The sequence below is a fragment of the Carcharhinus amblyrhynchos genome, chromosome 7 (genome assembly GCF_965287045.1).
Source record: "Carcharhinus amblyrhynchos chromosome 7, sCarAmb.v2.hapA, whole genome shotgun sequence".
NCBI lineage: Eukaryota > Metazoa > Chordata > Chondrichthyes > Carcharhiniformes > Carcharhinidae > Carcharhinus > Carcharhinus amblyrhynchos.
This window is the reverse complement of record NC_137330.1, coordinates 103,143,832-103,160,683: the sequence shown is the minus strand read 5'-3', so window position 1 is coordinate 103,160,683 and position 16,852 is coordinate 103,143,832. Positions and strand designations below refer to the sequence as shown.

The 16,852-nt window shown below is 39.7% G+C and overlaps 1 protein-coding gene across 2 annotated transcripts in view; it reads right to left on the bottom strand.

Moving 5' to 3' along the window:
* LOC145345167 (AFG1-like ATPase) overlaps positions 1 to 16,852 on the bottom strand; it is a 129,455-nt gene that overhangs the window by 86,594 nt on the left and 26,009 nt on the right. For both annotated transcript variants that reach the window (XM_080192863.1, XM_080192864.1), the window contains exons 3-5: positions 15,634 to 15,685; positions 12,890 to 12,991; positions 3,360 to 3,490 (exon numbers count right to left, since the gene is read on the bottom strand). In XM_080192863.1, the coding sequence (XP_080048989.1) occupies positions 3,360 to 3,490; positions 12,890 to 12,991; positions 15,634 to 15,685 (285 nt within the window). The remainder of the gene's footprint in view (positions 1 to 3,359; positions 3,491 to 12,889; positions 12,992 to 15,633; positions 15,686 to 16,852) is intronic.

Here is a 16,852-nt window from a genome sequence, read left to right as displayed (position 1 = left end):
TTGGAGGCAGTGCAGAGGAGCCACAGGGCTATTATGTTTTAGATTCGATTAAAGATTGGAGAAACCTGGGTATTTCAGCCTGGAAAAGGGCTACCTGAGGAGCAACCTTGGGTGCTGAATTAAATGGCTAAAAAGATAAACTGGAAACTACTGTAGATTAAATTGCGAGTGTAAGGGAAATTATAGGTTCATGTTAATAAATGATAAAGTTAGGATTGATATCCATGGAATTCTTCACATGGAATTCTTCACACTTAGAATGGACTGTCAGATAGAGCAGTGGGAAATTTGAGAATCATTTGACGCAGCAATGGTAGAGGTTGGGGTTGAAACAGTCATGCTTTTCTAGATAGGTATGTTAAAATGAAGTGAAGGTCTTTTCATATCTATAATGATCTTGTCATGACAGAATATTATCAATACAGTATACAGGATGTTTCATTGATAATTCATGCTTTTACTACAACAAAAGTTAAATTTTAAATTTAGTGCATACTTGATCCATTTTGGCAGCATTTGGGTTTATGGGTTCTGATGGTTTACTATCAACTGAACAGTTTTAGAATACATGCAACTGATAGAACAGGAGCTACACTGTACATGGATGGAAGTCTGTAGGTGCTTTGATCTTATACCATTACTTCTACAGCTTGAGAAGAGGGAAGTAATTGTACAGTCTAAGCAAGAAGACAATAGCAGAAGCATTTTCTCAACTGCAGCACAGTATTCATTACAAACAGGCAGAAAAGGAAGGATACAAATTACTGTTAATGGAAGTCAGCTAATAGGAAGAGAAAAATTTCATTAACATCTAAGAGAAAAGATTTTTATGACCTCCAGTTGTTTTCCATTATGACTCACTTAAGCAAAAGAGGAGAAAAAACCAATACAGCATTTACATAAGTAAGTGCTTTACACTCAGTCATCCTTGATTGGTGGAGCTCTTTGTAATACATGCTAAACATGAACATGTGTTTTCATTAATTAGCGCTTGCATGAAAGTGAAAGCTCGCTTTTATTGGAGACTTAGAAATCAATGTACCAGACAAAAATGTTCAGAATTGAAGTTTCGGAAGAGCTTAAATATTGATACCAGACACTTTTCCTTACACTTATAATGGTGCAAGCGGCAGGCATCCTAATAACCCAAAATTTCTTTCACAGTTCTGAAGCATGTTTTTTGTCAACACAAACTGCTCATGCCAATGCAATGAAAAAAATACTTGTAAATATTTATAACGACAAACAATAACACAGCATGTAAATAACTTGTGATCATGGTTTGTAAATAAACAAAATCTTTCATAAAACATTCTTTAAAAAAAGTATTCATGTGCTATTTATTGCCGAAATAGCGAAAATGTTTAATGTCCAAGAGAAATTTTAAACATTTTAAACCAAATTTAAAAATTAAGTTTTTGGTGCTACAGGAGGTGATGAGCATTACATCTGTACTTTATTGCTTCAGCAGTCAAAGTAACAAAGCTTGACTTTTCCGTATTCTAGTGCTTTGCATTTCAGTGTCAGATTTACATTTTCCAATCGCATTTCTGGATCTTCATTTTCTGCCTGCAGCAAAATTTTTATCTTTTAGCTCACGTTTGACCAGGTCTGTGTCTGTTGACGCATTCACTTGCTTCCCTTCTGCAATTCTCTCCTTGGTACTCTCCTGCTGGGTTTGAGGGGTGGTCTTCTGGTGCTCTCCTGCTGTGGTGGGCAGGGTGGGGCTCTTCCGTTGCCCTCCTGCTGGGGGAGTATTCATTTGCTCTCCTACGGAGGGTGGGAGTGCTATTCCATTTCCCTCCTGCAGGGGGTGTGGGGTGTATTCTGTTGCCCTCTTGCTGGGGGAGGGGTGTCTGCTATTGCCCTCCTACCACAGGGGATATTCCATCACCCTCCTGCTATTGGGGGGGGTGGGGTCTTCCGTCACCCGCATGTTGGGGGTGTCTTTTGTTGCCCACGTGTTTGGGGGGGCGGTGGTGGTGAGGGGGAGGAAGGTCTTCTGTTGCCCTCTCGCTCCGGTCTTGCATTAAAGTCTACAGGTTTCTTTTTGTTCTAATTCAGCAGGTTCCTGTACTTTCCCAGCCTTTTTTCTGCCGTTCAGCCAACATGCAATTCAAAATTGAAAAGTAAAATTTCCTTACTCTCTTTTCAAGTGGTCTTACTGCAAAGATCCTTCAATCGCGTCACCAATTTGAAATATGTTTTTGATTCTGATACCTTTCAAGGTCAGTCAGTACATATGTAGCTACAGGAGGTGATTAACATTGCATCGGGACTTTATTGCTTTAGCAGTCAAGCTAACAAAAAACATGGATCCTGCTAGCTCATAATGCACTGGCTTGCAAACGACAGCAAGTCAGACAAGATGTACAATTAATAATGAAAACAATACACCATGATAACTAAGTTCTATTTTACTTCCTTTCAAGAGATTTTATTTGAAGACCTCAGCTTAGGCTTGGACTTGATATTATTGTCTACAGCAGAGACTTAGTTCTGAACATTGCCAGCATGCAGCTTTCGATGATGCATCGGAAACAATAGGCTAGATAGATGATGGAGTGCTTTTTCCTCAGTACTCAACAGGATGAAATAATATTTGCACCTACCAAGTTAAAAGTAAATGCTAATCATTGCAGGAGATATGGTCTTTCACCTGCAAAGACTGAAGTATGGACAGGAGAAGATTTAATTTTAAAAAAAGCACGAGTGACAGCACATTATCCTTGCTGCAGATCAGATTCTAGTTTAGACAATTCCTTAATGAGACAAAAAGCCCTCACACGCTGCTTCTCGGGTTCACTGATATCAGTGCTAAAAAATAAAGGTGGCATGGACAAGTTGGGCCGAAGGGCCTGTTTCCATGCTGTAAACCTCTATGACTCTATTACTGGTAATTTCAATGAGCCTTGTTCTTTGGTGCTGAACCTTCTCACCCACTCTTGATGCTGCTCTTTCCCATTCTTTGTGTCATAAGACTTGCTTTTACTATCCCATATTTATATGCACAGAAACAGCTGATGTGTCTTTTTGTACATCTTATGCTCTACTCCTCTGTTGGCCTCTCCTTGTTGCACTTCTAATATAACATGGTGTGAATGCAGTGGAGGTTGGAAAATAAGCACAAGGAAGTTTGCTCATTTGCTTTTAACAGGTACTTCCCAGCCTCTAACAGATTAGAAATCTTGAAAGCCAGGTTCATTCCCTAAAACACTTCAGTCTCATAAGCAATTTTAGAAGGGCTCGGTTAATGCTATCCAAGTTACCATGCCCAAACACACATGGGAGTTTTACTCTCTTAAGTACATTGAGCTTGTACATTAACTCAAAATATCATACAAAAATGTGCCAATTACCTGAAACTCATCAAAACACAATAGGCAGGTCTCATCGCTGATTTCTGCAGCTATAGGTGCTATTGGATCATAAGATTTGGCCATTAGGCCAGGTTTCCTTTTTGGTAAATTCTGCTTTAAGCGATGAATTCCTGTTGTAACAGAATTGAAAAACTGGTTACTGCTATTTATCAACATTAAGAAAAGTATCTAGATCCAGACAAAGCCAATGGTTGTGGCAAGTTGGTGCCACATTTCATTTTTAAGCATTTAATCCAATTTACAATGAAGATAATTATAAGATTCAGTACATGTTCATGGACATTTCTCCTTTAAAGGGAGGTGTCAAAACAAGAACAAGACAGATTAAGTTTAATTCTCAGGAAAAAGAAACAGAAGATAATAGAAATTGATGGATTTAGATTACCCTTGTTCAATACCCTGTTTGCACTTTATGTTGTTTTCAGTCAGGCAACTTTGCTGCATACATAATATTCTGTACTTAACAAAAAAAAACTCATTGAGCCCTACCTAGATTTTCTGCTCTTCATAGAATTATATAGAATGCACAGCACAAACATTCTACCCAACTCGTCCATCTGGTGTTTATGCTTCACATGTTGACTCCATGGGGGATAAAGGATAGCAGGAGCTTAAACCACAGCATAGACCAATTGGGTTGAATATCTGATTCTGTGCTGTCAGTCCTGAAACCTTGTTCAAAACTTTGTTCTACTGCTCTAGAACTGATCCTATGTACTGCCTAGTTCTAATACATTTTAACAACATCCAAACTGACTGGTGGCAATATAGGGTTTGATTAGGTGACTAGTTTGTAAGAAATGAGGAGGACACTGTTAAAGCACCATGGATACTAAAAAATAATAAATTTGATAACTAGTGCTTCGCCTACCACATTACTTAAAGCTGGAACCGACAACTGGTGGGGCTTTTGGGAAGTGCTTTGTGGAAAGAGAAGAGGGATGTACTAAAGGATAGAGACTGGTAATTAGCTAGGAGAGAAGTGGATTCAGGAGAAAAGGTAGATGACATGGCAAGATAGGACTTGGAAAGTGAATGCTGAATGAAGACAACAAGCCATTGCAATAAGCCAGACCAAATTAATTGTGCGTATAAATCTGCAATTGGAAAAACATGGGTTAATAAATTACTTTATATCTTGTTAAACCTCACTAAATTCTTCAATGAAATAACAGTGAGGGTTGGTGAGGAAAGCCCAGTTGACGTGTGGCTCTGAAACTTTGAGAAGGCATTTGATAATCTATCACCTAACGAACTTGTTAACAAAATTAAAGCCTACGCAATTAAAGGAATACAAGACACAATGAATATGAAATTGGTCAAGAGACAAAAAGCAAAAAGAAGTGGTGAACAATTGTTCGTCAGACTGGGGGTGTAATGTATACAAGGGTCAGTACTAGAACTGCTTCTTTTTGATGTATGTTAATCGCCCACCCTTGGGTATACCTCAACACAGTAAGAAGTCTCACAACACCAGGTTAAAGTCCAACAAGTTTATTTGATAGTAAACCCACAAGCTTTCGGGGTTTGCCCCTTTGTCAGGTGAGTGGAGAGTTCTGGTCTCAAACAGAGCATATAAAGGCGCTCACAGTTTACAGAATACTGATTAGAATGTGAGTGTTCATTCATCCATTGTCAGAGCGTCTGCATGGTCTCTCCAATGTACCATGCCTCGGGACATCCTTTCTTGCAGCGTATCAGGTAGACATGGTACATGTCCCGAGGCATGGTACACTGGGGAGACCATGCAGACACTATGAAAACGGATGAATGAACACCGCTCAACAAGACTGTTCCCCTCCTGTTGGCGAGCACTTCAGTGGTCACGGGCAATCAGCCTCTGATCTTCAGGTAAACGTTCTCCAAAGCGGCCTTCATGACACACGACAGTGCAGAGTCACTGAGCAGAAACTGATAGCCAAGTTCCGCACACAAGGATGGCCTCAACCAGGATCTTGTGTTCATGTCACACTATCCGTAACCTCCATGACTTGCCTGGGCTTGCAACATCTCACTTACTGTCCTGTCTGGAGACAATATACATCTCTTTAACCTATGCTTAATGCTATCTCCACTCACATTGTCTGCATCTTTAAGAACTGATTAGCTGGAAAGACTCGCATTCTAATCAGTATTCTGTAAACTATGTGTGCCTTTATATGCTCTGTTTGAGACCAGAACTCTCCACTCACCTATTGAAGGGGCAAACCCCGAAAGCTTGTGGGTTTATTATCAAGTAAACTTGTTGGACTTTAATCTGGTGTTGTGAGACTTCTTACTATGTTTACCCCAGTCTTACTATGTTTACCCCATTGTGTACCTCACAATGCCAGGGACCCAGGTTCAATTCCAGCCTCAGGTTACTGTGGAGTTTGCACATTCTCCCCATGTCTGCGTGGGTTTCCTCCAGACACTCGGGTTTCCTCTCATAGTCCAAAGATTAGGTAGATTGGCCATGAAAAATTGACCCTAGTGTCAGGGGGATTAGCAGGGTAAATGAGGATTACAGGAGTAGGACCTGGGTGGGATTGTGGTTAATACATTCTCAATGGGCCAAATGGCCTCTTTCTGTACTGTAGGGATTCTATACATGGCATAATTTCAAAGATTACAATTGACAAAACTTGGAAAAAATAACTAAGTGAGAAGGATAGTTGCAGACCTCAGGAGACATACACTGATGAAATAACAAAACAACACGGAGAGAGAATGAAAAGTTTGGATGATGGATTGTGAGCATTGGAAGTGAACAGATACTTGAAAAGGGAAGTAAGGTAGCTTGGAGATGGGGAATGGATACTGCAGACAATGGGTTTCTGCCAAAGAATAGTGGATATTTGAGAAAAGGAGTTGATGGAGGCAGAGTTTAGGATGAAACAAAGATAAAGGTGAAACAAATATAAACGTAAAGTAAATTTAAATAGAGGAATGTTTATGGAACATCAGAAAGAGCAGAAGCTAAGTGCAGTCTAAGAACCACAGAGGAATGGAGACAGATTTACACAAATCAATTACATCAGAATACCATAGCCAATATAAAACCGCGAGTTTCTTCATAACAAATAAATGCTGCCTTTGGCTTCACAGAACAGACTTTTTGGGAAAATAAATAAAAAAACAACATTTAACAGATCAGCAAATAAAAGAATGAGCAGACATATAGTAATTATTTACACAAAATTGTTTCTTCTGTCAGTGAACAAGCATTATGCAAAATTAACCAAAATTAACTATGGATGAGCAAGAAAATAAAATTAAATAGAAGAGCTGACAGGGACAATGCTAGCGGCAATTAGCCAAATAAATGTAGGTGATCCGTGCTAGCAATTGTTAGAAGCTCATTGTATTATTATGTAGAAAGGTCTCAAAAAGAAAAATGTAAAGAAAAATTTTAAACGTGTAAGATGAGAATTGTATGAAGGACAGGGTTTGGAATAATTTATGACCCGAGTGGGAATTAAACAAAGGTGTACTAAAAAGATTAAAAGTTTGATGCTTTTGTAGCTTTTTTTAAAGGATAGGTTAAGTTGGTGCAAAGAGCTCCTGCAACTCGGTCACTTGGTTAAAAAAAAGATAAATCATAAGGACAGAAATGGAAATAACCATTGTAAAATAACTTAGAAAGAGATGCAACCAATTGTGATACTGGAAGTGAACACAAGGCACATAAAAAGAATCAACATTTACAAAGATATCATTACACAAGGTTCCACCACATGATGGTGCTACCACCATTTTGGAGTCAGTTCTACACTGAGAATGCAGATCTTACCTCCAGCATAAATGGTTGATGGAGAAATAATGTCAATATTCATGATTAGATTGGGTAGGTCGAAAAAGAAAAAGGAATAAAAAAGCACCATGCATTAAACATATTCAGGACTATTTTTCTCATGGGGTGAACAAACACCAACAGGAACAAGGTGAGTCAAGCGGTCTTCTTCCATGTATTAACTTTTATGCATTTCCATGAACCTCAGATATCCATATTGTTATTCTAATGTGGTCAATTGGTATGCAATCATAATCTGTGGTGATTAAGTTATCATGAATTCCCTTCCTTCACGTCGTAAAGCACTTAGCTTTTGGTCACCCTTCATCCTAGTATCACAATCAAGATGAAGAACACCTGCTAACATCGTTTAATGATCACTAGAGAAAAAGTACTAGGAAAATTAATGGGACTAAAGGCCAAATTTCCTGAACCAGATGGCCTTAAAATAAGTCACTACAGAGGTAGTGAATTAATTGGTTGTAATCTTGCAAAATTCACTAGACCCTGGAAAGGTCTCAGTGTATTGGAAAACCACAAACATAACACCTCCATTCAAGAAAAACGAGGGAGAAAGAAAACAGGAAACCATGGATCAGTTAGCCTAATATCGATGTTTTGGAAAATGCTAGATAGAATATGTTATTAAGGCGGTAGAAGCTATCAGACAGAATTTTATGAAAAAGAAATTCTGTTTGGCAAATTTGGTCAAGTTCTTTGGTGATATAAAAAGTAGAATGGATAAAGGGACACCACGAAATGTAATGCATTTGGATTTCCAAAAGACATTTGATAAGGCACCACATGAAGGATTGCAGTTCAAGATAACAGGTCATGATACTGGGGATGACGTATTAACATGGATAGAAGATTGGCTAATTAAAGTAAAATAAGAGAATCGGATAAATAGATCATTTTCAAATTGGCTAACTGTAACAAGTGGAGTGCCACAGGAATAAGTGCTGGGATCTCAACTATTTATCATCTATACTATTGTCTTGGATGAAAGGACAGACTGCAGTGTAGTCAAAGTTGCTGCTGATACCAAGATAGATAGGAAAGCAAGTTGTGAGAAGGATACAGAGAATCTGCAAAGAGACAATAGGTAGGTTAAGTTAGCAAAAGCATGATGTGAATGAGTATGAGAAATGTGAAGTTGTCCATTTTGATAGGAAGAAAAGAAAATTATTTAAATAGAGACTACAGAATACTCCAGTACAAAAGGATCTATGATCTTGTATAAGTACCACAAAATATTAGCATGCAGGTACAGCAAGTAATAAAGAACACAAATGGAATGTTGACCATTATTGCCAGAGAATGGAATATAAAACTAGGGAAGTCTTGTTACAACAATAAAAAGCATTGATAAAACCAATGTCTAGAGAACTGTGCATAATTTTGGTCTCCTTATTTAAGCATTGGAATCCATTCAGTAAAGATTCATTAGGATGATATCTGGAACAAAATGGTTGCCTTCTGAGGAAAGGTTGAACAGTTTGGACTTGTACTCTTTGAAGATAAGAATGAGAGATGATTTCATTGAAACAAATAGGATTCTGAGGGGATTTGACAGGTAAGATGTTGAAAGGAAGTTTCCCTCTCTCAGAGGAATTAAATGTATTTTTCTGAGTTTATTTATCAGTGTCATAAGCAGGCTTACATTAACACTGCAATGAAGTTACTGCGAGAATTCCCTAGTTGCCATACTTCGGCGCCTGTTCGGGTAACGTAGAGGGAGAATTTAGCATGGTCAATGCACCTAACCAGTATGTCTTCCGGGCTGTGGGAGAAAATCGGAGCACCCAGAGGAAAACCATGCAGACACAGGAAGAGCAAACAGACTCGGCACAGTCAGTCACCCAAGCCAGGAATCGAACTTGGGTCCCTGGCACTGTGAGGCAGCAGAGCTAACCATTGTGCCACCATGCCACCCCATGGGCTCCCCATTTAAGATGAAGATGGGGAGAAACTACTCTCTTAGAGGGTCTTTGAAATTGTCTTCCACAGAGAGAAGTGGAGGTTGGGTCCTTAAATGGGCCGAGTTAGATAGATTTTTGATTTACAAGGAATTCATGGGTTATGGGGGAGAAGTGTTAATAATAGAAATTAAGGATAAATTGGGGGAGAGCATTGACTGCTTGAACACGTATTGACACTGAAGCGATGAGTCAGGTAAGGAGATTTACATTTATAATGTTTCACTTTGTTAAAAAAAATCGAAAGTGAGTTAAGATTGACTTCTCATTTTCTCCTTCACCAAACGGTTGTTAGAAGTTTAATTCGGAAACAGAGGATGGTTACCTAAAAGTGAAAATTGGAATTGAAGATTTTTTTAAGACAGAAGATAATAATCTGTATAGCTTTCCTGAAGAATGGCTGAAAGTAAATTAGCTCTGGATAAATATTCTCCAATGTTCTCCGAGTCCGAACCTTGTGCCCAGCAGAAAAATAAAGTGGGTATGTGGACATGGGTTATGACCCGACCAAAGCGGGAACAAAGTATAGCCTTAGCGTTATTGTTTCCTAATAGGAGTAAAATCAGAAGCAAGGTACAATGTTTGAGTAAGATTTGGTTCTTCTATTAGGTTTTATGGATAAAATTTCCCAGAGAGATGATCTTACAGCCTATGCAGCACGGTCAGACTTTGATAGATGACAATAGACCGCCATTCCAGAGAGGAAAATATCACGGACATTAAGAGCGGATATAAAAGATTGCAGAAATGCCATCTGGCGATTCCTTGCCAGTGCATACTTAAGTTACTGGATTGTACTAAAGTACGCATATGGACAGGTTCTTAGTTTGGTTCTTAGAAAGAGATTCTCTTTCAGGGCAGACATCTACTCATTGAAAATTACTGCTTTCCCAAGAAATTTTTCAACAGCCTTGATGGCACAAATGGGGCATTCTAGGGTATCACAAAGGATAGAGGATTGTCCAGATCCTGGATAGACGTGCAGTACACGGTGAGTTACAGACAGAAGGAATGAGGATGAAAGCACTTAAAGCAGATCTGCATATCAAGGCAGATGACAGGCCTGGAGAAGCATTAGTGGGCAAATGAAGCCATGAATGTCTGGGAGCTGTTAACAGTGCTTCAAGTGTGGAAGCTCAACCACTGAGTATGTTCAAGACAGAAATCGATAGATCAACATCTGGCGATAAGGAGATAGTGCAGGAAAGTGAAATTGAGTAAATGATCAGCCATGATTTAACTGAATGGCGGAACAGGTTCAACAGGCTGAATGGCCTATTCTTGTTTCTACGATTCAAAATATTATGCAACAAACTGTCCAAAGTGAAAAATAGTGTTCTTAAAGCGATCCATAGCAGAGAAATCGGAGACTGAAAATGGTGATGATCAGTCTGAAGGAACTGTACTACTTGCAAGAAGTTTTAATATGGTGATGAATGTATTCACCATGGATTTATTTAACTATGCGGAGTTAGATAGTAGTTGCACTTCAACAAAGTGTAGAACAGACTGGCTAAAATGTTGTCCAGATCAACTCAGTAGCAAGAATCAACATAATGTCAGGAAGTATGAAAGTTCTACTTAACACATTAAGATCACGAAAAAGAGTGTGATTTCATGCAAAAGAATGAGTGCATACCAATTTAGTACTGATGTAATCTCTAGTGAGTGGCCTTTTCTGTTAAGTAAGCCAGGCAGCACGGTAGCACAGACGTTAGCACTGCTGCTTCACAGCTCCAAAGACATGAGTTCAATTCCTGGCTTGGGTCACTGCCTGTGTGGAGCTTGCACATTCTCCTTGTGTCTGCATGGGTTTCCTCCAAGTGCTCTGGTTTCTTCCCACAGTCCATAGATTTGTGTGGGTTAGGTTCATTAGCTATGCTAAAAATTGCCCCTTGGTGTCCTGAGATGCATAGGTTAGAGGGATTAGTGGGTGGATATGCAGGTAGGGCCTGGGTGGGATTGTGGTCGCTGCAGACTCGATGGGCCAAATGGCCTATTTCTGCACTGTAGGGTTTCTATGATTCTACGAAGCTTGCCATGAAAAAGGCATAAATGAAACCAGACATTTATCTTTATCCTCTCAGAGGATCATCAGTGTGTGGAATTCTCTACCCCAGAAGGTACTGGAGGCTGGATCTTTAAGGTTGAGTGTCATAGGTTTTTGTTAGACAAGGCAAGTCAAGGGTGCAGACAGGGAAGCAGAGCTGACAACCAGACCAACAATGATCATACTGATTGGTGGAGCAGGCTCAAAAGGCCAAATGGCTTGCTCCTTTCCTAAGTCCCATGCTCCTGAGCAAAATGTCAACAAAGTATTAACTGCATCAGGTGATAAGAATCAGAGAAGAAAAAATGCAAGTTGTCTTCAAGCTGCACAGACAATTTGCTTATCTTTCTTGTTAAAGATTGCTAAAGGATGCAGGTTTGGCTAATGAGGAGTGTACAAGGCTCAAAATGTGAAATATATAACAAGTTTTCGATTCTGCCATGTCCTATTATAAGCCTTCTATTGGCACATGAGATGCTGCCATGGATCTAAAGGTATGGGACAAAAATAAATATTTTCATTTTATATTGGATAAGCATCACAACTATATTTCTTTCTACAGCCATGCATGATAATGACAAGACAGTAATTGTAGATAAAATCACGGACAATGGTTAGGGACCTGATTTGGGTTCCCAATTGCTAAGTTTCTAACTGATAATGTTGCTAGTCTCTCCCACAAGAGGAACATCCTTTCAGCATCTACCCTGTCAAGTCCCCTCAGGGTCTTAGGTCCTTCAATAAGATCACCTCCCAATTTTCTAAACTCCAATGGATAGAAGCCCAACCTGTATAACCTTCCCTCACAAGATAACTCACCCACTGCCTGCCCACCCACACAACCCCTTCCCAGCTTTCAGTCAAGTGAATATCAGTCAATATGTGGGGATAGGGCCTGAGTGGGATTGTTGTCGGTGCAGACTCAATGTGCCGAATGGTGTCCTCTGCTGTAGGAATTCTATATCTGTCCCTAAACTATCTCCAACACATTTCTATCCTTTCTTAAATAAGGAGATCAAAACTGTGCTCAGTTCTCTAGATGTAGTATCACCAAAGCTATGCTTAAATAAAAGCAAATTGTTCAAAGTTTTTTTGGTGTCAAAAAGGGAAACTGTCAGGCATCTTCACGATGCATGTCGACGATATCTTATGGAGTGCACTGTGGATTTTAGGAAATACGTTATTAATAAGATTAAAATAGAATTCAAGATTGGAAATCAGGCTCCAGGGCTTTAAACATATTGAACTGAATTGATTTATTATTGTCATATATATTGGGGTATATTGAAAAGTATTGTTTCTTGTGAGCTATCCAGAGAAAACATATAGAGTACATCACGGAGAAGGAAAGGATAGGGTTGCAGTTACCAAAGGATGAGGAGAAAGATCAACTTAACAGCCATAAGTTGTTGTAGACAATTTGAGCTGCAAAGCAAATTGATGTATCCCCAAAAAGAATATGCAATGGCATTTCCTTTTATTATTTACAAATGTGATGTGAGGAAAAAGAAAAATTTCATATGAGTGATTTGGATTTGGAATGCACCACCTGGAAAGAGCACATTTGATGATTGCTAGATTAGAAATAAATGCAGGTGTACAGGAAAAAGGCAGGAGAATGGCACAAAACCATTACGGTACTTTTTAACCTGGAATTACATTTATGCTGCCATTCTTCATTTCTGGTACTCCAGTTAGAATATCTTACTTTGATGGACATCCAACATGAAACCATGAAAATGTACTCGATTTTTCCTTTTAACTGTTGCATGAGAAAAAAACAGGTCCATCACCATGGTCTTCCCTGTCCCTGCGAAGAACAAGGAAGATTTTGTATCACAAAAAGAATATGCAAAGACATTTCCTTTTATTGTTTGCAAACGTGATGCAAAAATAAAACTTTTTCACACGGGTGGTTTGGGTTTGGAATGCACTGCCTGGAAATGTGGTGTAAGCAGGTTCAATTGAGGCATTCAAGAGGGCATTGGATGATTACTAGATTAGAAACAAATCAGGCGTACAGGGAAAAGGCAGGAGAGTGGCACAAAGCCATAATGCTCATTTGGAGAACTGGTGCAGACACGATGGGCCAAAATGGCCTTCTGCACCATAACAACTATAATTCAATTAGTCTTTTACATTAATATAATACACCAACCTTTGTTCTCAGCTGACATATGAAGCTAAACATTTCATAGCAGATGCACTGGTTAATCAACATTGTGAAACCTGTATTGTGAGATTGCTTTGGGGATGTGCAAACCTGTAACAGTTTTAATTTGGCAACATCCAGTTACAAATCCACAAACTTGGGAGAAATTACTTGTTAAACTGAGATGTTTTCCTTACTTCCTTTATCAATGTATGCATTGAGCACAGTTGGATGCAGTGGCAGAGTGGTTATGTTACTGGGCTAGTAATCTTGTATTTTTGAAGGGTGCTGCTTTCTTTTACATTACCATAACTCAAAGCTTTGGTGTTTAAGATGCTTTTCTTTACCTTGCCCCCATGATGAAGATCTAAAGGTACATTCAGTTTATTCAACATCATTATTCTAATTAGTGTAAAATTCAAATGCTCAATCGACTGAGTATATTCAGATTGGACACCATTCAAAAAAGGATCCACTTGGGGCAACTTGGGAAAACAATTTAAAAATGTGAGCAGGTCTCCTGTGGCATATCTCACTATGAACTGAAATAAATGCCACTTATTATTAGTCTCACTGATTAAGCCAAAATCCGTTTTTAACTATCTGGTATTCTGGGAGTAATATTTTGGTGAAAGAGGCGCCCTCTGTTTTTAATAGCACCAGAAAGGGTTCCCTTGGAATCTGGCACCACTGGAGAGTTGGGTGACCCTGGGATGATTATCCAGTGCTGCTATTGGATGAGGTATCTTCAACAAAAGGCTGTACTACACAATACAAATCACTTCCACTGTATTACAAACGTTTTGAATTCCAGTAAGCACCTCTCTCCAAAACCAAATAATGTCAATATATTAAAACTCATATCTGCACACACTACCAGTCATGTTTTTTCCCAATTATGTTAATATAAAGTCAGGATACAATAATTTCACTCTTGCATTGAAGATGATATTGTAGCATTTCTGTTTTACATCTTTGACTCCTTCAACTGAGCCTGCAAATTCTATTTCTAATGTATTCCATTGCTCTGCTTTCTACATTGCTACAAGCTTTGATTTCTACTTTTGATACAAAATCAATTTGTTTTATAAAACTGTCAGAATATAGCATTTTAAAAAGAGAAATAATCAATGCCTGCGCAGATGATCTGGAGGAGGGAACCGAGTGTAGGGTGTCGAAATTTGCTGATGACACCAAGATTGGGGGAAAGGCAAATTGTGCGGAGGGTGTGGAGAGTCTGCAGAAGGATCTAGATAGGCTGGGCGAATGGGCCAGGAAATGGCAAATGGAATTTAATGTTGGCAAGTGTGAGGTGGTCCACTTTGGTAGGAAGAATGGTAGGAAGGACTATTACTTACGTGGCGAAAAACTGCAGCAGGCGACGGTGCAGAGGGACCTCGGGGTCCTTGTGCATGAGTCGCAAAAACCCAGCCTGCAAGTGCAGCAGGTGGTCAGGAAGGCGAATGGGATGCTGGCCTTCATAGCGAGGGGGATTGAATATAAAAGTAGGGAGGTCTTGCTGCAGCTGTATAGGGCATTGGTGAGGCCGCAGCTGGAGTACTGTGTGCAGTTTTGGGCGCCGCACCTGCGCAAGGATATTTTGGCCCTGGAGGGAGTGCAGAGGAGGTTTACTAGGCTGATACCGGAGTTGAGGGGGTTGAGCTATGAGGAGAGGCTGAATAAACTAGGCTTGTACTCGTTAGAGTTTAGAAGAATGAGGGGAGATCTCATTGAGACGTATAAGATGATGAATGGGATGGATAGGATAGAGGTGGAAAGACTCTTCCCGCTCAAAAAAGACAGTAGGACTAGGGGGCACAGCCTCAAGATAAAGGGGGGACGGTTCAGAACGGAGTTGAGGAGGAACTTCTTCACTCAAAGGGTGGTGAATCTCTGGAATTCTCTGCCCGTTGAAGTGGTGGAGGCTGCCTCGCTAAATATTTTTAAGAAGCGGGTTGATGGGTTTTTGATAAGAGAGGGGATTAAGGGTTATGGGGAGAGGGCGGGAAAGTGGAACTGAGCCACGACAGATCAGCCATGATCTTATTGAATGGCGGGGCAGGCTCGAAGGGCCAGATGGCCTACTCCTGCTCCTATTTCTTATGTTCTTATGTTCTTAAATGTTCTCAATCTCTGATTCCAGGTCACCTGGTCAGACAGCACACTGGAAGATCCATTAATGCATTATAATTATATTGGAAATATATGAGAAAATATACATCAGTCAAATCAACAACAGCTGAAATATAGGATGGCAGCTTAGCATGCCTGAGTGCAAAACAATTATGATCGGGACTTACCAACATCTCCATATACATAAAGGCCTTTTGGAGGTTTAGATCTTTCAAAAAACTGCAAACACAAGGAACAGATATTTTCAGAAGTAATTAAGCAAAATGAAATGCACAGTACACATGTCCAATGTCCAACTATCTTTTTTTAATGTTTTGTTGCTCCCAGCTGATCGGCTATGGGAGATCATTGCTAAGCCAGGAATATGCAAACACTCAAGGGGACTAAATATGGATTGGAGGCTCATGCACAGAAAAGACAACCATATACACACAAAAAGCAAGACCACTACACTGAGATCCATTCAGAGAAAAGTGGTGGGGTGTGGGGGGAGGGGTGGAGAAAGAGACCAGGAGTGGGGGGTAAAAGAGCGAGAAGGGAGAAAGAGGAAGAGGGAGGAGAGTGAGTGAGACAGTGTGTGTGCCTGTGCTGAACTGATATAGTCTGAGCTTCCATTTGCTGAAAACGTACTAATTCTCCTGACATGGAGACATAAGAGAGCTGAAGTTAAAACAGACTTCATGTATCTATGCTCCAAATAGAGCTTGTCGGCCATGTCTTAAGTTTCAAACAAACTGCAAACACAACACAAGGAGCAGACATTTTAAGAGGTAATTAAGCAAAATGGAATAATAGAAAACAGAAGGTTGCAGAGAGAATAAATTCTGAGATAGTAACGATTAGTAGAATCGGCAGGTGTCGACTCAGAGAGCCACGGCATCCACAGAAATTCAATTACAAATTCCGCTTTGAATTAAAACGCATTCTGATGACAACAAACTCCAAGGCCAGGGGACAGACCAGAGAGACTGACAGCATTCAAATGAATCAGTTTGAGTGTCAGATGGCTTTTACTTTAGCGGTGAGTGAATCATGATCCTGCTAATTAATTCAACACACATTTGTTAAGGTAATATATAGATATATAGAACCCTACAATGCAGAAACAGGCCCTTCGGCCCATCGAGTCTACACCAACCAAATTCCCACCCAGGCCCTATCCCCATACGCCTACACATTTACCCACTAATCCCTCTAACCTACACATCCCAGGACACTAAGGGGCAATTTTACCATGGCCAATCAACCTAACCTGCACATCTTTAGACTGTGGGATGAAACCGGAACACCCGGATATATTTATATATTAATATAACAAAATGTTCAAAAGTGCATTATTGGAGAGTTACCAAATAAAATTAGAAGTTAGATTTTCCAGCTGGGCTT